The 22,459-nt window shown below is 45.0% G+C and overlaps 1 protein-coding gene across 2 annotated transcripts in view; it reads right to left on the reverse strand.

Moving 5' to 3' along the window:
- The window catches only part of kl-3 (dynein heavy chain 8, axonemal kl-3), a 654,155-nt gene that overhangs the window by 182,087 nt on the left and 449,609 nt on the right, over window positions 1-22,459 (reverse strand). For both annotated transcript variants that reach the window (XM_070288691.1, XM_070288692.1), the window contains exons 8-10: window positions 5,994-6,123; window positions 3,728-5,940; window positions 2,282-3,666 (exon numbers count right to left, since the gene is read on the reverse strand). In XM_070288691.1, coding sequence (XP_070144792.1) covers window positions 2,282-3,666; window positions 3,728-5,940; window positions 5,994-6,123 — 3,728 coding nt within the window. The remainder of the gene's footprint in view (window positions 1-2,281; window positions 3,667-3,727; window positions 5,941-5,993; window positions 6,124-22,459) is intronic.

A 22,459-nucleotide genomic window follows, 5' to 3' on the forward strand; every position in this document is an offset into this window, starting at 1 on the left:
ATATCAAAAATCATGTGCAAAGAACACAACGAGAAACTCACCCACTACGTGCTGCATCTTCCGCGGAAGGACTGCAGAATGTTAGTGGGTATTCTTACAGGTCACTGCCTGTCTGCTGCACATGCAGTCAAGCTGGGTATTACCGACAACGCCAAATGCCGGAAATGTGATGAATCCGAGGCAATCGAAACCTTGGAGCATCTCATTTGCAAATGTCCGGCCCTAACGAGGGCAAGAATGAGATACCTAGGCTTTCCAGTTCTGGCATCGCTAGAAGATGCCTCCAGGAGAAAGCCAGGCGAACTCCTTGCCTTTGCGAAAAACACCTTGATATTCAAGGATCTCGAAACCCGAGACTATTTGTCTCTAGGTCCATCCAGGAGTTTCCCCGGATAGCTATGGGCCATATTGGCCTATGTGTGGCCCCTCGAGGGCCGTCCGGTATAACCTAACCTAACCTAACCTATAAAAAAGGAAGTGAGCTCTTAAAGATTGGTTGTTGTTGATCTTCGCTTAGCAAAACCATGTTGATATGGAGCCCCACACATGATCTACATAGGCGCTGCAAATGAGGAGTAATGACATTTTCGAATAGTTTTGGGATGACCGACAATTTAAAGATTCCTTTATAGTTGTTGGCCTCCAATTTGCTACCTTATTTTTGGAGAAGAATTACAAATGATTCCTTCCACATAAGGGGAAAGTGGGAAGTTTCTAAGGATAAGGTAAAGAATTTCAAAAGGGGATTAGACAGGGCTTCGGCACAATACCTAAGAACACAACCAGATATTCCGACGGGACCTGGCAAAAAAAACTGGCTTAAAACGATGAAGATCCAAAGGAGAGAGGAATTTTCAGTACCAAAAATTTTTGAAGGAATACTGGGAATCTCCTTTCGATACCCGGGAGACTTTTGCTTTACTTTGAGTTTTACAGTTTTATTTTCACAGCTTAATATATTTCTGTACATCTACTGATCAGTTCCATGTCAGCTATGTGATATAATAGTCCGATTTACACAAAAGTAAAACGAAAATTATAAAATAATACAAAATTACCGTTTCTCAAATTGCATCGAAGTAAGTAAGTGAAATTATAATTTTTCTATTTATTTTCCGATTGTTCCTATTTTCATAAAATTAAAACAAAATTGTGAAATAATACATATTGGCCATATCTCATAGTATATGGAAATGTGTTGAAAAACAGAGAAGTTATAATTTTTTTTTTAGATATAGTAGGCCGATTCAGCCTGTTTCGACATAAATAGTTGTGAAAGCAAAGGTTCAGATAGCTTCAACGCTTTTCATAGAAACGGGCAGACGGGCATACGGAAATAGTATCTATATCTACTCAGCTATTGGTGCTGATCAAAAAAATATATAATTTATGGAGCAGAAATTATTCCTTTACTAAAATTTTGGTACCCTTCAAGAACATAAACATAAATTCTAATTATATTTAAGGGGGGGTAAGGTTAATTCGGTGCAAAAAAGGCCACTTTTCAAAAAATTATTGTGGCGAAACGGCTAAAGTTAGCTTAATGAATTAAATACCATATAATAACAAAACATTTGAATAATTTTTGATAAATTTTGTATTGAAAAATATTTAGAGGTAGAGAAGTTATAGGGAATCTCCAGAGTCGCCTCCAAAAAAAGTTGTTTTGCGGTGTACATCCTAACAGTCCACAGGATCATCCGATCTAAAAAAAATTATACCTCATTCGTTAAAGGATAAGTGTCCCGAGGTATTCACGAAGCGTTTTTTTTTTTTTAGTTTTTTTGTGATTTTTTAGGAAATTTGAAAGTCAAAAACCCCATTTTTGACTAAAAAAAAACGTTATTTCTTAATTTAAAAATATATAAAAATTAAAAATTAAAAAAAGGCCGACGTGAATACCTGAGGAATTAGTTAAAGAATGTGTGTGCCAAATTTCAAATCGATCGGTCCAGTAGTTTTTCTGTAATCGTGTACACCGATTTGAAAAATTGAATTTTTCAGGAGAGCGCTTTAAACTTTGTGATTCCCATGCATTGAACACCAACCGACCTTCGTTCAATTCCGCATAACTTCGTCAATTTCACTCTGATCAATGTAAAACTTGGACACAATATTCTTAAGATGTTAAACTTTAAAAATAAAAAATAAAAAAAAATTTACGAAAAAAAAATTAAATACCTTACCCCCCCCTTAAGAAGGGAATATGTAACTAAGCATTCTTTTTCAGTCTAGATAAATACATTAAAGATTTTGAATATATTATTTAATTATAACTTACGTAGTTTTGATGCATGCTTCAGAAGGAACTCTTCCAATTTTTCACGCTCCCCAAGCTCAAGAACTGCTCCTAATGCCCACATTAAAGAAAATAAAAATATGCGCTCCAAAACCTTTTCAGTACGTAAAGATATGTCCATCAGTAAACCATCCATAATATCTAGCATCTGGCGTATATATATAGCTTCAAGAATTTTCATTTTGGATGTAAGCCTGGACTGCAGAAAAACATGTGCATCATCATAAAGAGCTTCATAACATCGCCGAAAAACATCACTGTCTTCTCCCTGTTTCAGTAACCAGGCCTCCATATAAACTTTCCAACTTAAAACAGATGAACTAGTAAATACCATGCCGACTCGACTAACAGTAGCAGGAGATGCATTATCAACATTATCTGGCTCAAATACCAACTTTGAGTTATCCGCCATTTTTATTCGATCGCCGTTTGCTAAAGTTAATGTCTTATTGTCATCAAGGACGGAATTTAAATTTTCTATCCACACGGCGTCAACTGGGCCATCTAAAACAATCCAACAGTTTTGATGTTTTGGAACTTTAAGGGAGCGTCGCCAAAGTGTTGAAAAAATTCCATCGGTCCAATCGTTTGTGGCTACATCCAACCTTCCAAACATTTGTGGTGCCGTTATGGCTTTTGGATTCATTCGCATTTCCTTATGAGTTCTGCCCATCTCCGTAAAGCATTTAAGCATACAAAGGGTACAGCTTGTTTTACCTGAGCCAGTGGGTCCCATAAGCATAAGTCCATGTCGCACAAGAGATGTCTCATATAATTGCACAACTTTGAGGTTCCACTCGGGATTATTTACATAGCCTAGCTCTTCACATGTCTTAAGAATAGCTTTTTGAAGATCTTTGTAAACATTAGTGGTCAATTTTATACCTGGAAACATGTCATCCACCAATGACACAAATAATCCTTCATCTTCATCAATTAGTTTTGAAACATTCATATCTCGCAATACGCGCATGACAATTGTTTCCTCAGTATCATTTGGATTTGATCGTTTCTGGGAACCTAAAGTACGAAGAACAGATAATATATTACGAAGACCAAAATCATAGTGAACTTGCTTCGACAACTGTTCTTCGCACAATTTGTACAATGTATACATTTTCCTTGACAAGACCACATTTTCCTTAAAGCCACAGCTAGCCATTTTTACCCTAATGATTATTTGGCGATCTGGAACCATCATGGCTACTGTGCGAAACATTATTTTAAGGTTTTCAGGCAACTCTTGGCGACCAGCGTAACCAGGATTCATTGTAATGAAAATGCCAAATTCTGGGTTAAGAGAAACTACATCTCCATCTAAAAATATAAACGTAGCTCGCTTCTCCTTTCTAGCTGTAAAAACGATACTTAAGGAAAATTAAATTAAATAATGAAAGCGTATCAAATGAAACCAAAAACTTAACTTACTATATTTGCTGAGCCGCTACAGAAAGTACAGGCAATTCAATTCGATTAAATTCATCAAAACATCCCCAAGAGCCCGACTGTGCAAGGCCCTTGTAGATGCGACCCAAGCCACGGAAATCCATTTGGTCAGAGCAGTTAAACACAACTACTAATTTTCCCAACGCCCGACCCATATCCTTCGTTGTTTCCGTTTTTCCAGTTCCAGCAGGACCGGCAGGCGCACCTCCCATACACATTCCAACGGCCTGCGCTAGGGTTATGTAGCACCGGTCAGTAAGTGGAGTGATGGCCAATCGTTCTGTTACACCAAGATACTCATTCTGATATATAAAATTAACATCTGTTATACCTACAATAATATCATCATTATCTTCATTATAATAAAAGCGTGCTTGCTTTTGCCATTCAAAGTCACCCGCCGATTTTATGCGCTGTGTACATAAATCATCAAAGATATCTCGTTGATGTACATGAATGGTTACCATAGTCTCGAATCTTATTCGATCGAGTGACGTTAGATCCTTTACAGTCAAATCAATAAAAAAGTTCAGCAGAACTAAAAATTTATTGTTTGTGCGTTTCATAATTGTCTTATCAGTTCGACATTTTCGTAGAGCATATTCAGAGTCTTTGGTCCAGAGAAGCTGTACTCCAACTACTCCAGCTTGGCCGCAAAAACTTGGAAACTCTTCTGCAAAATTAAACTCGGGATCGTTTAAACTTACAGACATCACCGCAAGTATGGTTCTCATTGTATCTTGCATTTCTTTTAACAAGCGACCTAACCAAATCTCTACACTTCCTAAGCACTGTACCGTATTTTCAAACTTAACCTTTTCCTTATTCATTGAATTCATAGATTCTATGATGTCTGTGGTTTTTTCCTGAAAGTCTACAGTAGCAATAGCGTCAAATATACTTAAAAGATGCGGCTGTATTGAAGCTGGATCCGAAGCTTGACCAAGTATTTCCAACAAAACAGGATCAGAAACAAAGAAAAATCGAGGGAAAACTAATCGTTTTGATTCCAAATATCCTGTTAAGCTTTTTTGACAAGTCTCAAGTTGATCCAATAGCCAAGTTAAGTTTGTGGCAAGTGTTTCATCACCAGTGCAGCAATCAACTGCATTAGGTATTTCTCTGGCACGCATCATAATTTTAACATAACTTTTATCAATATTTGTAAAGCGTTTGGCCTCCATAGGCAGCTGTTTGGAAATATCCCCACCGACAAAAACGGCTTCCAAATAAATCCAAAGGTTTTGTACCATGAGCCACTTTTCCAAAACTTCTCCAGTATTTACTAGTTTTGATAACCAAAGCTGTATTTCCTTTTTAAAAGGAGCATTATATCTATTTGATGCCAAGGAATTCATGATCATTAAACTATCTTCTAGTGATGCTATTATTTCCAATGTCTCGCCGCCCTTAAGGACAAGCTCTCCTCTATTTTTGAACTGCCCTAATTGTAAATTAACCAAACCCCAATCTGAAATAATTTGCTTCAGCTTGGCTTCAATATCCAATTCCTTACTAGCACCAACGCATATATCTTCAACATCTTCTTTAAACTTTAGTATTGGAGCTTCAAGTAATTTTCCTAATGTAAACTTAGGACTTGTGGGATCAAAATCTGTTTTAAAAAGAGCGTTGAGACGAATCCAATGCCGTTCTTTCATTGCCTTATTCGTCATAAGCTCCAGCAAGGGACATGTTTCATTAAAATCGTCTATTTTGGTTTTAAGGTCTATAAAAGCTGGCCAAGATTGCATACCTTTTGGTAGCTTTCTGCAGCGCAGTTGAAAATCTGCCAATTCGGCACTAATTTTTTCAATATTAACATCACCCCAAGGCATTTCATAATAGTCTGATATAGTTTTTAAGACTTGAATGTACAAAGAATATAGTCTGTTAAGGTAATTAAACTCTCGCTTGCGCTGATGAAGCAATGGATAATCGGTGATTGGCAAGCCGAAAAGCTTTTCACCACTACTATACATTTCAAACTTTCTCCAAAGCTCATCAAATCTGTTTTGAAATAAAAAAACTCGGTCACTTGCTTCTTTGGCCGAAATTCCTTCAACCATTGGACCATTTGCCTCAAAATCACGATTAAATTCTTCAAACTCATGAACAAACGTTGCTATACCATCATTCAGTTCTCTTAAAAGAGGTTCCTCCATTTCAGATATTCGATCTGACACCTTTTTGGCCTATAAAATCTTTCATAAATATATAATTTAATCTATAAGGAATTATGACTTACGTTTTCCAGCATTTTATTAAACATCAGTTGGAGTCCTTCAACTTTATCATAGTCCTCCTGAGGCACGTATATATTAAATTGCGAGAAAAGAGCATAGGTATCAGTAATTAACTGAAGACTTAAATCCATTCTAAAAAAAAAATAATAATAGGTTAAGTCGAGCAAGAGGAAATCAAATTTCGGCAAGCAACATTTTTGTGTAATTTATTTTATACTGAGACTAACAATAATTGTATCAAATCTTACAATACTACCTAACTAGCAGTCATGTAGACTGGTACAGAGAAAATGGCCCTGACTAATTATGAATGGGTTGGAAGGTCGTTACGTAGTAGACGGCTTCTGATGGAAACCCGAATAAAGTCTCTCGCTAGAGGATTTGGAAGGGCAGAGAGTTATTCCTTGTAAGACGCTTTTTGTTTTTCTATTTTATTCTTAACTGCGAGAAAGCCAATATCCCTGTGGATGTTTTCATTGCGAATATACCAGGGTGCCCCAGTGATAGTTCTGAGGATTTTGGATTGGACGGGCTGTATGATGTTTAGATTGGTGCTGCACGCATTCCCCCAAAGCTGATAGCCATACGTTCATATTGGCTTTAGTGTGGAGTTGTAGAGCAGGACCTTGTAGTCCAGACACAGGGGCGATCGGGAGTTTATGAGCCAGTGGATGCTCCTGGCTTTTAATTTTAGATTAAGTTTCTTGCATTCAATATGTCTTCGCCATGTTAGGCGTCTGTCCAGGTGGACGCTCAGCTACGTTACCACGTTGACTTCGGGGATCTGCGTGCTGTTGAGAGTGAACGTTATGTGCTTACACTTTTGTTAATTTATTTTAATACGCCAATCAGATAGCCACTTCTCGACTACCTTGAGGTGGTTGGCGAGCTGGGTTGTTGCCCGGACTGGACATCTGGAACGGCTGAGGATCGCAGTGTCGTCAGCGAAAGTGGATAGTGTTAGCTGGTCACTTGTGGGGATATCCGCTGTGTATAGGACAAATAGGGTGGGTCCAAATGCGCTTCCTTGTGGAACTCCAGCTTCGATTGAATAGGTGCCAGATGTTGTTGCGTTGCACCTTACTGCGAAGACTCTGTTGTAGAGATACGACTCAAGTAATTTGTGTGTGTATGCCGGCAAAAGTATTTTAATTTTGTGCATGAGGCCGTTGTGCCAGACGCGGTCGAATGCTTGAGAAACATCGAGAACTATCGTTCTGCCATATTCTCGATGCTCGAAGGCTGTGATGTTATTCTGTTAGCTTGCTCGATAGTTCCATGTTAGACGTCTGTCTAGGTGGACGCCCAGGTAAGTTACGACGCACAGTAGCGCATTTTCTCATTTAGCGTTGCAAAAATCATATCTTTTGAACCAAATAAGGTAATCGAATAATTTAAACGGCATTGGACAGGTAATTGTTGTAAAATGTATATATGTACTGCATAATGTACCATGTCCACAAATACGCCTTTTTAAAGGGTATCAAAGTGAAAAAATATATATATTTTTTCAATGAAAACAATTTTAAAAAAATATTTTTTATTTAATTTTTTATGTTTATTTTTATGTATTTGTTCAAATAAAAATAATTTTAAAACTAAATTATTTTTTTTTAATTCAAAGTGTAACCGCCACGCCCTACAGTTAGTATATTTCTTGGAATGTATGAAATTGTGTCAGTATTTTGGTATATTTAACCCTGAGTAGTTTTGGTTTATGGGGTTATATACAGTTGTACCGCGCAAAAATATGAAGTTTGTCATCAGAAACCAAAATTTAAATAAAATTTCGTTTGTATATTGAATTGCCTTGTCCGTGAAAAAAAGATTTGTAAAAATTTTGATTTAAAAAAAAAATGGCGACGGTTTTAACAAAAAATGTCCTTTTTAAGGGGTAAGATTTTCGATTTTTATGCTCTAAAAAAGGAAAAAACAAGATTCTGAGATAATAGCGTTTAAAGTTTCAAGTTTGTTCCGGCCGATGTGCAGGTAGTGCGCTATAAATAGCCACAACCTCGGTTATAATGCTCTGATCGTTATGAATTTTTGTGAGAGTATTCTCAACAGTATATACTTAAAGAATATGCTATAAAAAAATATTGATTTTTTTTATTTATCACAACTGTATATAACCCCTTATGTCGTTGCATTTTCGCAGAAGCAGCTTGACACAGCCGATAAAAGTTAATTCTGGTCCAGGAAAGATCCACGTAACTCTTAGACATAGTGTAGTCGGTGGCTTTCATCGGCTTCAGAAGTTAGTCTATTTAGGCAGAAAAAGGTGAAAAAATGGACACCTGGCAAGTAGCGATTTACCTGTACAAGCCCAAACCAAAGTGGCGTTTTTTTTGGGTTATTTAACAGTTTATGAATGTATCTATAATTTAAAGTAAGAACCATGACCATTGGTTTTATGGTTTTTGTGTAATATTACCTAAAAGTCGACCAATTTACCCATTTTTTTTGTATGATGCAAAAAACGAAAGAAAATGCAACTTTGAATGCTCATATCTTCTAAAAAAAAAAAAAACGTAAAATAGATTTTATTGCAGATTCTGAATCCCTTGGAAATTTTCTGTCGAATAAGTATGGTTAAAATCGTTTTTGCGAACATGACTGTGCGACTTTGACTTCGGGGTTCTGCGTGCTGTTCAAGTAGAGCGAAGGGCATCTTTGTGTGCTGAGGGTAAACGTTATGTGCTTAAATTTGTGTTCATTTATTTTAATACAACAACAGATAGCCATTTCTTAACTAACTTGAGCTGGTTAGCAAGCTGGCTTGTGGCACGGACTGGACCTCTGGAACGGCTGAGGATCACAGTGTCGTCAGCGAAAATGGATAATATTACCTGGTCGCTTGTGGGAATGTCCGCTGTGTACAGGACAAATAACATTGGTTCAAGTGCGCGTCTTTGTGGGACTCGAGCTTAGATAGATACAGATAGGCCTGTAGGAGGATAGCTCCCCAGGCGGTATGCCCAGCTTAGCCAGCAGCAGAAGCTTTTACTTCTTCCATGTCTCCGGAAAGGTACCCTCCTTGAGGCATCTGGCGTATAGGATGGCGAACTCCTTTGGGTGAAGCGCAATAGCCAGCTTCAGGGCACTGTTACGTACTGCGTCCGGCCCAGGCGCCTTCTTGGGGCGTACGCACCTTCTCGTCCGGATCACCTCGTCCTCGGAGACCTCACAGTCGACATGAAAGTTGCGCTTTGCATTGGGCTGAGTCATCACCACTGGGGCTTCCCTCGAAAACAGAGCCTGTACTATGGAATCCAGAGCTTGCGGGTCCGAAGGAGCCGTGCTGCCAGCTTTCAGCCCTTTGACCACCATTCTGTAGGCACCGCCCCAGGGGTCGTTTTCCGCCTCGTTGCAGAGCCGCAGAAAGCACTCTCTCTTTGCCTCCCTTATGGCCAAGTTTAGAGCCCTCCTAGCCGATTTGTAGGCTTCGCTGCACTCGACCAGTCGAGAGGAGCCACGTGCCCGGGTAATTTGCCTCCGAGCATGAAGGCACTTCGATCGGAGATCGGCTATCTCGTCGCTCCACTAGAACGTTGGCCTTTGGTTCCTCAGACATTTCCCTCTCTGCCGCTTGCTCTGGTCGCAGGCATGCTCCAGGGCTGCTGCGATCTGGTTTGCAGACTCGTTTGCTTCACCCAGCGCCTCTGCTGACATGCCGTCCAGCGCCTTAGCGAATGCCTGGGTGTTCAGAGTGTCCTCACCCCGTCGTTAAGGAGGACTGCTTCCGTAGAGGCAAATGCCTCCAGCACCGCGCGTGCCCTGGTGTTAGTGTAGACGGATCCCCACTCGCCTTGCCGGAGCGGTCCTTCGCCCATGTTCCTCCCTCCCTCGCCTTATAGGGTTCGCTAAGTATAGCGATGTCCGCCGTTAAATCAACTGCATGCAGGCATACGGTTCCCGTTCCCAATGTTCAAGGCTGGGCAGCCCATGCCGCCTGCCTGGTGCCTCGTCTCCTTGCTACCAGCCGCCTTGCAAAGGAAACATGATGGCTCCTTGGAACATCCGGCTGCTTTGTGGCCCGACTCTCCACATTTGATGCAGCAGGCGCTCCTATCCACCGGGTTCTTGCAGTGGATCGCAATGTGCCCGGTTTCCAGGCATCTGAAGCACCTCTGTGGACCGGATCTTTCCCGGATCCTACACATCGACCATCCGATACGCACCTCGCCACGCTGCAAAACTGCTTTGCCTAATGGGATGGGCAGGCTGACCACCGCCAGCTGGGTCTCTGAGCGGCCACGGCGCATGCTCCGTACTCTCACCCATTCTACCTCAAAATTGAATTGGCCGGCAATAGCGGCGCAGACCTCCTTCTTCGAGGTGATGGAGTCGATGTTCCGTACCTTCAGAACCAACATTTTCGTGTCCTCCATCGACGCACGCACAATCGCAGAGTCACCGAGCACCCTCTCGATGTTCTCCGTCATGGTCTCGGCGCTCTCCACTCTCCGTTTGGCCACCTCTATGAGCAGGTTGTCGTTGTTAGTGCGCCGAACCTTGGAGACACAAGCACTCAAGTCGGACAGCTGTTTGTCGTCCCTCCTGGTCACCATGGCCAGTACCTTGCTGTTGGACTTGCCGTTTGCCTGCACAATGACAGCATCAGGTCGTCCACGGCGCGCTGCCCTTGGGCCTCCACGGGCTCTGAATGGACTCCTTGAGGCTTATTGTGTGGCTTTTTGGGCCCTTTTGCGTTTCCCTGCTGAGCTGCGCTGGTTGGTGTAGGGGCAGGCGCAGGTGCGGGCAGTTCCGGCCCATTTGGCTGGCTAAGCCTTCGCTAGGGCTCTGTTTGGGCTGTAGCCTCCTTCTTCCAGACGGTCGCTGTCTTCTGCTCCTTGTCGGCGCAGTGTGTGCTCTGGGCGCATTTTGGCACAGACTGTTCCCGACCTCGCTCTCCTGCTTTTCTTTGGGACCCGCGGCTGCCGCTCTACTCGCCACAAGGATGCTCGCGTGAAGCGCCTTCATTTTGGCAAACAACTTCCTCGTAGAGACGGTGATGTGACGTGTCGTCTTATCCATCATTTTTGTGGAGACTTCCTGCAGCAGTTTCCCCAGCTTCTGGAGATCCTGCTGGCTGACTGCCTCCTCTGACGCCTTGCTCCTCTTGACCGGCGTAGTTCTTTGCGAACGTCGGGCTCGCAGGATCCCGCGTCCTCTTGGGGGACGGCGTAGAGCTTGACCCGGGGCTCCGGTTCATCCTCTAGGGTTTCCAGCACTATGGGCGATCGAACATTCTGATAGTGTAAAACAACGGAATCCATTAGTTAATGGGAGGCCTAATTAAATAAGTTTTGAGGCCCTCAAGCACGAGGATTGCTTTTGTTTACAAATTCATGAACAATAGCGTGCTTAGGCCATACGGAAGAATCAAAAGCCTTAGAAAATAGTACGTCAGAAAGTGCAATTTTAAAAGAAGATATATCACGTCTATGATTAAAATTGAATTTGAAGACACTAAATTCGGTACCAGAATCATTCAATTTATTGCTCAAATGAGCTTAACATCGCTTTCTGAAGCACCTGGATTTAGGCGGGAAACAAAAATCAGCTTTTTAGGAGCAACGCCAGCTGAAGGCACTGGTCTACGTCGGGCGACACCGGAAATTGTTAACTGCTGGGAGGCACTGCTGGTAAAAGCCAGCCAACGACGCACAGTCGCGCCTTTTCTCATTTTACTTTGCAAAAATCATAACTTTTGAACAAAACAAGATAACTAAATCATTTAAACGCCATTTGATAGGTAATTGTTGTAAAATGTACAAATGTATTGGAAAATGTTCCACGCCCACTCACTTGCCTTTTTATAGGGTGTCCAACTTTAAATGCTCATATCTTCTAAATCCGAAAATTGATTTTACAGCAGATTCTGAATGCATGGGAAATTTCCTGTCGAATAAGTATGGTTAACGTATAATAAGAAAGGCGGCACAACGTCTGGTTGCATCAGGAAACTGGTCGCTACTAGGTTTCGGGCACAGTTCAATTGGTCGAGACATGAGCAGTACATCTGACTACATGATACCCAGAACGTGCCCGGATGTAAACACAACAGTATTCATGGGACCAAATGACTGGAAATCAAGCCAGGACCATGCTCAATGCCTCAATAAATACACCGACGGCTCCAAGATGGAAGGATGAGTTGGAGCGGGCATATACTGTTCAGACCCTGAAATGAGGCTGTCGTATAAGCTACCAAGCTAATGCAGTATATTCCAGGCGGAAGTATTCGCCATCAGGAAAGCAGCAGAGCTTGCGCAGAGCATAAACCGTCCACATGAGGCGGTCAATTTGTTCGTAGACAGTCAATCGGCGATAAGATCCATGCAATCATCAGCGGTCAGTTCCAAAAATGTAATGGCAAGCAGGGAGTCACTAGATAGCCTAAGCACGACTAAGTCAGTGAGGATCTACTGGGTTCCCAGCCACCAAGGCATAGACGGTAACGAAACCGCGGACGAACTTGCAAAGGAAGGCGTTGGACTGACGAGTGAAAGAGCAGAAAACGTCCCTATCTCCCTAAGAACGCTCCAAAGCGAGCTAGAGAGACGGGCTGACGCAAGCGCAAAAAGCAGGTGGAGGAGTAATTCCGCAACCTGCAGAATATCAAAAATCATGTGCAAAGAACACAACGAGAAACTCACCCACTACGTGCTGCATCTTCCGCGGAAGGACTGCAGAATGTTAGTGGGTATTCTTAAAGGTCACTGCCTGTCTGCTGCACATGCAGTCAAGCTGGGTATTACCGACAACGCCAAATGCCGGAAATGTGATGAATCCGAGGCAATCGAAACCTTGGAGCATCTCATTTGCAAATGTCCGGCCCTAACGAGGGCAAGAATGAGATACCTATGCTTTCCAGTTCTGGCATCGCTAGAAGATGCCTCCAGGAGAAAGCCAGGCGATCTCCTTGCCTTTGCGAAAAACACCTTGATATTCAAGGATCTCGAAACCCGCATAAATAGTCTCTAGGTCCATCCAGGAGTTTCCCCGGATAGCTATGGGCCATATTGGCCTATGTGTGGCCCCTCGAGGGCCGTCTGGTTTAACCTAACCTAACCTATGGTTAAAATAGTTTTTGCGACAACGACTTTTTCGATTTCTGCAAAGGCTTTTGTTCGAGAGGCGCTACTGTGCGACGCGTCAATGATGGCAGTAGGACGCGACGTGGATGCCTGGTCAACGTTATCAGGCTACTGAACCGAGGGCATGGCCCATTAGCCCAGTCCATAAATGGGGACCGCTAAAGCATATTTAGCAGAGGCAGCAACATACGATGAGGATGCCTGGTCAAAGTTGGCAGGTTGCTGATCCAGAGGCATGACGAGATCCGCCAGTCCAGAAATTGGGACCGATGCAGCATCTTCACCGGAGCCATTATCCACCGCTACGGGGTTGGCACGTGGGCTGAACTGCATAAGGGGGCTTGGAACATATACAAAATTCACAGAAAGGTTGCACCTTTTTTTGTATTTTTGGAGTCAGCAGTTTTAGTGATTGGAAAAAGTATTCCGCCTTCTGGAAACGATTGGGCAAATCCTTGAAGCCGGCAGCCAGCGACTGAAACTCCAGGTGAGCTTGCCTCATGAAAACCCTCTTATCGGATTTGATAACAGGCAGCTCGGGCAAGTCCAGTCCAATCCGTCATTATCTCGAGTACGATCGGTGACACGCGGATCAATATGCCCCAGATGCCCCAGGGTCAGCGATATTGTCGCAGAGCCAGCAATAAACGATGACTTGCCGCGAATAAGTTATTTGCCATTCGAACACTCAGTGGCACAACAGGTAGGCATTATATTCATTATTTATTTTTAATTTTTTTTTTGCAAGATGTTGATGCACTATGTACAGTACATATCAAGTGGAGCTTGCGACACCAAGCACATGGTAGGTGTTAGTAGACGCTGTATATCGACGCTGGATGCCGTTTATTTGCAGGTTTCACGTTTAAAATGCCGAGACCAAAAAATGACACACGCACGTCCGTTCAAAGTATAGGCAAAAGGTGCCGGTTTTAATGGCCGCCGGAAAAAGCTGGCTTTTTATGTGATCGCATATTCTTATGCGTTAGTGAATCGTACAATCTAGTATTTGTGTAAGACTTAAAGTTATGTTATGTTTCCATTTCACGTTCGTTTCTTTCTAAGGTGTAAACTAGGTATAGGTCTTCAGTTTTTGTCTTAACTAATTATAAGATGATTTAAATTCTTTGTTGTTAGAGTGATATTCCAACATGCTGCCCGCCTTGCCAGGTGGCAATCAGTTGGCGATAATGGACTGCAGTCTCGTTAGGCAGCGAATGGCTTCCTTCACTTGGCCCAGCTGCGAAGGCTTGTTGCTGGGACTGCGATGGTAACTCCGTTTTCCACTGCTTTGCTGTCGATTGCTGCTTTCTCGCTCCTTGGTGTGCTGCTGGTCAGGCCTGGTGCGCTTGGCTGACTCCTTTCCCTTTGTCTCCTCGGCTGGTCGATGCAGGATCGTGTGGTGCAGTTCTCCGCACACATGGCAGATGTCCTTGGATCGGCACTGTTGGAGTGTGTGAGAGGATGCCAAGCAGTTGACGCAATAGTGCAAACGTCTTACAGCCCGTCGTTTAGCGATAAAGTCAAGTTTTAGAAACTTTTCGCAGAAACGCAGTGCGTGCTTTTGGCGGCACATTTCGCATTGATGTCCCATCTGGTGAGAAAAAACATTATAAGCGACTGATTGAGAAACGATATGATATGTTAGCCGTGGTGTTGGGACTTGTGTTATGTGTGTGTGTGATTACTGGGAGGAATCAGGTTTGGTTTCGAGGACGATAAGTTTGACGACCGGACGAGTTATTTCACCCGTGCGGGTTTGTAAATCTACGACGCGAATTTGATTATCGCGTCCCGGATGAACCTTGATAACTCTCCCTAGACGCCACTCTGTTGGTGGGCAGGCATCACCCTTAATAATGACGATGTCGTCGAGAGCTAAGTTTCGAGAAGGATACTTCCATTTATAGCGACGGTGCAGTTCTGAGAGATATTCATCCCTCCAACGTCTACTCAGTTTTTGATGAATTATTTTGAGTTTCTGCCAGCGATTATGTAGGCCGAGGTTCTCGCCCGGATTGTCGGGAAACACAATTAGGGGGGCTCCTCGGATAAAATGACCTGGGGTTAAAGGGAGTAGTTGGTCAGCATCTGATTTCAGAGTTGACAGCGGCCTAGAGGTGAGAACCGCTTCTATTTTTGCGAGTAAAGTAGAAAACTCTTCGAAAGTAAAGGCGTGGGATCCTGCTACGCGCTTGAAGTGTTTTTTAAATGATTTTACAGCCGCTTCCCAAAGACCACCCATGTACGGAGAGTGAGGAGGTATGAATTGCCATTCGAACGTGCGGCTACTAAAAATTGCAGTTATGTGTTCGATGGCATTTTTGAGAAAGGTTTCCCATGTCTTCATGAGCTCTCGGCTGTCTCCAAGGAAATTTTTCCCGTTATCGGAAACCATCTTGTTCGGAAGTCCCCTGCGACTTACAAAGCGCTCGAAAGTCGCAAGAAAAGCCTTTGTGGATAGTTCAGACACCGATTCCAGATGAACGGCTTTGGTGGAAAAGCATACGAAAAGCGCTACGTAACCCTTGAGAATGTGGCTTGAACGAATCGCTGACGTTTTTAAGTCAAAAGGTCCTGCAAAATCAACACCAGCAATTGAGAATGCCGAAGTGAATGTGACTCGATCAGAAGGGAGGGCTGCCATTATCTGATTCGAAGTTCTCTGCTTGAATCGGGTGCAGGTAACACATCTTCGGATGCAGTTTTTGACTTTGTTTGTCAAGCGAGGAATATAGAATTCTTGACGAATGCATCGGAGCATGAGTCTGTTTTCTGCGTGGAGTAATATTTGGTGTACAAATTTTATGAATAGAGTGCATAGTGCAGAGTTTAGAGGTAAGAGCACTGGGTGGCTTTCGTTATATGGCAGATTTGAGTAGACTAGGCGGCTGTTGACGCGAATTTGGCCATCGTTGTCAATAAATGGGTCAAGGGGGCTGAGCGAGCTTTTGGAGGAAATCACCTTGTGTTTTAATAATCGAGTGTATTCCTCTGGGTAATTTTCTGAGCTTCGATAACAAGTCGAGTTTTAGCTAGTTTAGTAAGTGCATTCATGTTGACAGCAGTGCGTTTATGCCGTGGGTGTCAACTTAAAATGCGAGCTGTGGCTCTTAGGGCTCGAGAGTACGAGGTGAATTTTAGACATTGATCCTCGTCGTCCGACTGAGTACAGCAATGAACTAGGACTCGCGATTCTGGGGGAGAACATTCTGGTTTGCCCGAGATTGGCCATTTTTCCTTTGGTAAGGATAGCCCTTGTGGACCATTCCACCAAAGTGTGGATTCTTTTAGCTCATTTGTTGAGCATCCTCGCGTTCCCAGATCGGCAGGGTTGTCCTTTGTCCTGACATGACTCCAGGTCGCATTGGGACTTTCTGCGTGAATGCTTGCTGTGCGGTTCGCGACATATGTTTTCCACGTATGAGGAGGTTTTTCTAACCAGGCAAGAACTATTTCAGAGTCACACCATAACAGAGGACTCAGTTATTCAAGACGTGTCTCGTGGAGCGCGTGTTTTGCTACTTTAGCGAGCAGTTCTGCGCCACATAGTTCGAGGCGTGGTAAGCTTAGGGTTTTTAAGGGGGCTACTTTACTCTTTGCCAGAAGTAAATGGGATTGAATAACTCCCGAGGGGTATGGTAGGTAGGTATAAGTGGTGAGGCAGCCCTGGCCGCCTCCAATTAGAGCTGAGCTCCGTTTTGATCCACACCCTCGATTTGTTGTTGTCTGCGCCCTACTTAGTACCAGCCCGTGTCATTCAGGTAAGCTAGGATGGCCGCGACTGGCTGCCTTCCAACTTCCCCTAGTGACTCGAGTTGGTGTGCTCCGAAGTGTCGGGCTCTTTGTTTGTTGAGTGCCGGGCAGTGGCACAGCAGATGCTCTGGTTTCTCCTGCTCGCTTGGTTCCTTGCAGCTTCTGCATTGTGGGTTGTAGGGTAGACCCATCTTACAGGCTTGCGTGCCTATTGGCCAGTGGCCGATGATGGTTGCCGCTATCCTCCTGATGTCCTTTTTGCTCTTGGAGATCAGCTCTGCGGTTCGCTTCCTATTGAATTCTGGCCAGCATAGTTTCGATCTTCTGTGCTCTGCCTTCGTCGACCATTCCTTGCTGGCTAGTTGTTTGAAATGGTCATGAATTTCCGTCTGGACTGAGTTCAGGGAGATCTGTATGTCTGTTGTTGCTGAGTGTTCTTCTGACCCTTTTCTGGCCAGCTCGTCTGCTTTCTCGTTTCCGTCTATGTCATTGTGTCCGGGTACCCAGGCTATTTCTACCCTGTTGTTTTCTGCTAGTCTGTTTAGTGCCCCTTTACATTTGGCCACTAGTTTTGAAGTCGTCCGTGCTTGTGCGAGGGATTTGATCGCCGCCTGGCTATCTGAGTATATCCTCACTTTGGTATTCCGGAGGCCTCGGTCTAGCGAAAGTTCGGCAGCTTTCAGTATCGCAAACCTCCGTCTGGAAAACCGTCGCTGACTCTGGGAGGTGGAAGTATTCCTCCACCTTTCAGCTCTCGGCGTAGATTCCGGCCCCTACGCCGCCGCTCATCTTTGAGTGATACTTCATCCGGTTCGGTTACTCTCCCCCTCTTCCAGTCTTCCCTTGTAGGGTTTTTTTTTTTTTTTTTTTTTTTATTTTTTTTGTATTCGAGATTTATTCCACTATTTACTATCTTACATTTACAAAAATTTACACTACTGTTGAGACAAGACGGAAAAGATTTTGCGTAGAAGTACGGGCTCACGCCGTGCGGTACCGCCGCATGGCATTGCTTCGCGGGCGCAAAAGCCCCTACTCCGGCCGCTCTTTCCGCCTTCGCTCCAGGGTCCTGAGGGTCTTCATCACGCAAGCGGCAAATGAGTTTGCCGCTTCCCACACTCTCTGGTCTTCGAGCATCCTCGATACCAAGGATTCGGCGCTGATCGTGGATCCAGCTACCTCCTCTAGCTCCTGCCTCTCCAGGCCAAACCTCCGGCACTCGAAGAAGACGTGTTCCGCGTCCTCCACAATGCCAGATCCGCACTCCGGGCACCAATCCTTCGTCTGGCCGAAGCGCTTTAAGTAGTGGCGAAAGCATCCGTGGCCGCTTAGCACCTGGCTCAGGTAGAAGTTGACCTGCCCATGCGACCTCTCTACCCATCGCGCTATGTCTGGGATGAGTCGGTACGTCCAACGGCCTTTAGAAGAGGAGTCCCATTGGGACTGCCAGTTTTCTATGCTCCTCCTTCTAGCGGCAACCTTTAGCTCTGCTCTGGACGGCAGTGCCCTCCTGTCCTGCATGGCTGTGAAGATTTCCTTCCTCTCCCGGATGAGCTCCGCCAGTGGGACTTGCCCTGCGATGACCAGTGCCGCGTCTTCCGAGATCTTCCGGTACGAGCACGCGATCCTGATAGCGCATACTCTGTAGGTCGCCTCCACTCCTCGCATGTAGCTTTTGACCGAAGCAGCTTCGGCCCAAACTGGTGCCGCGTACAGGATCTGCGCGGTCACCACAGATGAGAGGAGTTTCCTCGTGTACTGCCTTGGACCTCTAGTATTCGGCAGCATCCTGGAGAGCGCTCCAGCCGTACCGCTGGCCTTTTGGTGGACGTACTCCAGGTGCACCCCCCCCTTGTAGGGTATATGGTGGTGTATGTGTTACCGAATCGCAGTTCGGTTGTCATGTAGTCTGTGTCTACTGTCGTCCGATAGTTTATCTCGTTCAGAATCCTGCAGTGCCCGGTGTGGTAGTCTTTCCAGCTTTGACTAGCCTTAAGTCGTACCGCACCTTGTGCTGCAGTGTTCCTGTATTACTCCGTCTGGACCCGGGCTTTTGTATTTGTCGAAGGAATCTATCGCCCAATGGATTCTTTCCATGGTGATGATCTCTTCTACTTGTAGCTGCTGGTCTGCCCCCTGGCTTTCTATTATTCTAGGTTCTTCTTTTTGGTTTCCTGGGAAATGCGTATTCAGCAGGATTTCCAGTGACTCTTCAGCCGACGTACTTCCTGTCCCATCGGGTTTGTTTATGAGCGTGGGGCTTGTGTCCTCTCGATAGGATTTTACTTAGCCTCACCGTGTCTTTGACTCCTTCAAGCGATTCACAGTAGCTGCTCCAAGATTCTTTCTTGGCAACGTAGATTGCCTTTTTGTATTCTTTGTGTATTGCTTTGTACGGCTGCCAGTCTTTGGTTCCGTAACTTGTGTTGAAGGCTTTTCGAACTTTCTTTCTGAGCTCGCATAGCTTTTTGTTCCACCATGGTGGGTATGTCTTCTTAGAGTATGTTAGTCTGCATGACTCTTCGTAGGCTTTGTTCAGTGAAGTCCTCGACTTCCTTATCTATTCTCTCCGGGGTGGATCGGGTCTTGATCCTTCTGTCTTTGACCTTTGACTGTACAATCTTTCCGTATTTGTCCCAGTCAGTGTTTCGAGGGTTTCGCTTCGGCGCCGTTTCACATACCGGCATCACGATTTCGAAGAATATGTACCTGTGGTCTGAAAACGAGTCTTGTGTAGAGACTCTCCAATTTCTTACCTTATAATCACTATGCTCCATTTGGAGGGTTATGTCTAGGACTTCCTCCCAGCCCTGAAATCCTTCCGTGCTTGGAAAGATGAAGGTGGGCGTGTTTCCCTTGTTACAAATATTGACGTCACGACATATAATGCTATCGGAGAGACTCACCCCTTTCGTTTGTCTCCTTACTTCCCCACAGTGTGTGCCTTGCGTTGGCATCGCACCCGAGGATGAGCGTCGTCTTAGTCTCCTCGGCCCACTGCATCACCCTATTAACCGCTTCAGGTGGTGCAGGTTCGTCGTGGGCCATGTAACCGGAGGCTATTAGTATGGCTGTCCCATCCGCCGCCTTAAATCTTGCCACTGCTAGATCTAAGTTGCTGAGATCGGGGTAGAGAAGAGCATTAAGGTTGTTTTTAATGACTATACCCGCCCTCGGCCTACCTGTCGAGTTTGTGTATAGTGTTGTGTATCCCTTTATGGCCATGCCAGAGATTTGTCCGTCCCTTGTCCATGGCTCTTGTATAAGGCCGATGTCGATGTCCTTCTCCCGGAGAAGGACCCCCAGATTAGCTGAAGCGTGGGAGCTGCGCTTCAGGTTTATCTGAACGACCGTCGGCATTAGATCGGGGTGGTGTTGGGGGTGCTGTCGTCGATCGCCAAATCGTCCAGCAGCTTATTGGCGTCCTCGACTTTGTCTTCCAGAATATCGTCCGGTTCGTCTAGGAAGACCTTCACCTTGGCTTTCCTGATGCCGTACCGGACCTTGTTGTCTGCTGCCTTCAGCTGTTCTAGGCAGCGCTGGTTAATTAAGAACAGATATGGCTGGCTGGACTTCATTTCTCGCTCAGCTCTGAGAATGGCCCAGTCCTCCATGTCGACTCCCTTATTCATTGCTCGCAGAGTTTTGAGCACCCTTTCATGGCTAGACAGCCCCCCTTGGGCAACCAGATGCGAGCTCTGGGTCTCCTTGGGATGTCCTTGGCGGGGACTAGCTTTATGCTAATCCCTGCTTAGTCTGGCGACGTAATCCGCCAGGAAGTCCCGCGAAAACTCGTCGTCGCACCTGATTACCCGGTGCCCCCTAACCATGTCTGAGGAGTCAAAGGAGGGTGACTGACCCGTTGGCTCGGACAGTAATTTGTCGGTTACCATCTCCGCCAACTGGGTCTCGACCTCCTCCCATTTCTCCATCAGAAGGCGCCCATCGTCGTTGAGCTCGTCTATTAGTGCCATTGCGAGGCTGTCTATGGCCACCTCGCTGAACTTTTTCGCCGGCTTGACGAACGTGGTCGGCCTCGGTGCTCCCTTAGCGTCCTTGGCTCTCTTCGGAGCGCTCTCGCTCATCTCTTGTGAGCGTTTGCGCTTTGCTTGAGGAGGCAAAGACGTCTCTGGGTGCTCCTTCTCGTAGCGCTCGTATTCCTCGATCACTGCTAGAAATCTGGCGTTGTCTGCAGCGTCGCGCGGATCGGCTTTGCCCTCCTTTTTATTCCTCGCTATTTTGGCGAGGATGAAATGGGCCTTGCTTGCCTGCGCCTTTCATTGTTGGTGGGTCCACGGTTTTGTCTTCCCGTGTTCGCCAGTCGCTTTGGCTTGGCTTGCCGCCGCTTTGGTTGTGTCGTTTGAGGTGTGCTTGTCTTTACACCTCCCTCTGTATTGGACGGAGCTAGCGTCTCGTCGTCTAAGCGCAGTAGCTCCTCCTCGTCCAATTCGCTTTCCGTCGATTTGTGATGGGGTTTTACCTCCCCCACGAGGTCCGAAGCGCTTTTTTTTGTTGTGCTCATTTTCATAAACGCCCGCGTTGCTCGGCAGGGCGAGCGCGGCAGGCCCGAGGGGTTCGGGGCATTGAAGGAAGGTCGACCGTGGCTTCGCCCCTAAGCCAAGGCTCGTTCCGACCCAGGGTTGCCCGGCCCTGGGAAGGCTCCGTTCGAACACAGCTGGTTTAACCCCTCAGCTGCGAACCTTATAGTCAGTGGGCACGGGTCGCATTACACGCCTGACTTGAGGGGAGGTAGTTTTAAGACTTGCCCATGTCTCGGTAGGGATTGGGAGGCAAAGGATTATTAGGTGAGGGATTCACTGCCTCCCTCCTACTTTCCTATTAGAATACTAGAGGCTTACGCAGCAAGCTCTCTAAATTATATTCTGATAGCTTTTCGTTTGCATCCCAGGTGATTGTGTTTACCGAAACCTGGTTAAAGCCGGAGATTCTCAGCTCCGAAATTTTTCCGGGTAAGTACACAACTTATAGATTGGACCGTCTTTCCCAGCGAGGCGTAGGAGTTTTAATTGCCGTTGACTCCACCCTTATTTCCGAACTGGTTCAAATTGACGATCTCACAGGTATTGAATTTATCTGTGCAAAACTATCATTTCCAGGTAGTTTTATCTATATAACTTGTTCTTACGTTCCTCCATCTGCTGAAGAGCCTATTTATTGGAAACACCTTTCGGCAACTCAGGCTGTTTCCAACATGCTTACAGATCCAACTAATAACTCTAGGAGACTTCAATATACCTGGAGCTCGTTGGTCATCAGATGGTACGTCTAATGTCCTCCAAACTGCGGCACAGCATGACCTCAGAGATGGTTTGCTTGACATTTCGTTGTCCCAAGTTAACCATGTCGTAAATTCTTTAAATCGCCTACTAGATCTGTGTTTCGTCTCTGATCCTGTAGGTGTAAACTTAACAAGAGTCGATCCATTGTCGCTTCCCGAAGACCCTTACCATCCTACTTTCGAAGTGACCATCGATTTGGGGACTGTCGTAAAGACCAAACCAGATTTGAGTTGCTCATCGACTAAAGTTCGCTGCTTTCGTAAAGCAAATTTTCAAAGGCTAGATATCTTGATTTCTCAATTTAATTGG

Source organism: Drosophila kikkawai, chromosome X (genome assembly GCF_030179895.1).
Source record: "Drosophila kikkawai strain 14028-0561.14 chromosome X, DkikHiC1v2, whole genome shotgun sequence".
In the NCBI taxonomy this organism is placed as follows: Eukaryota; Metazoa; Arthropoda; class Insecta; order Diptera; family Drosophilidae; genus Drosophila; species Drosophila kikkawai.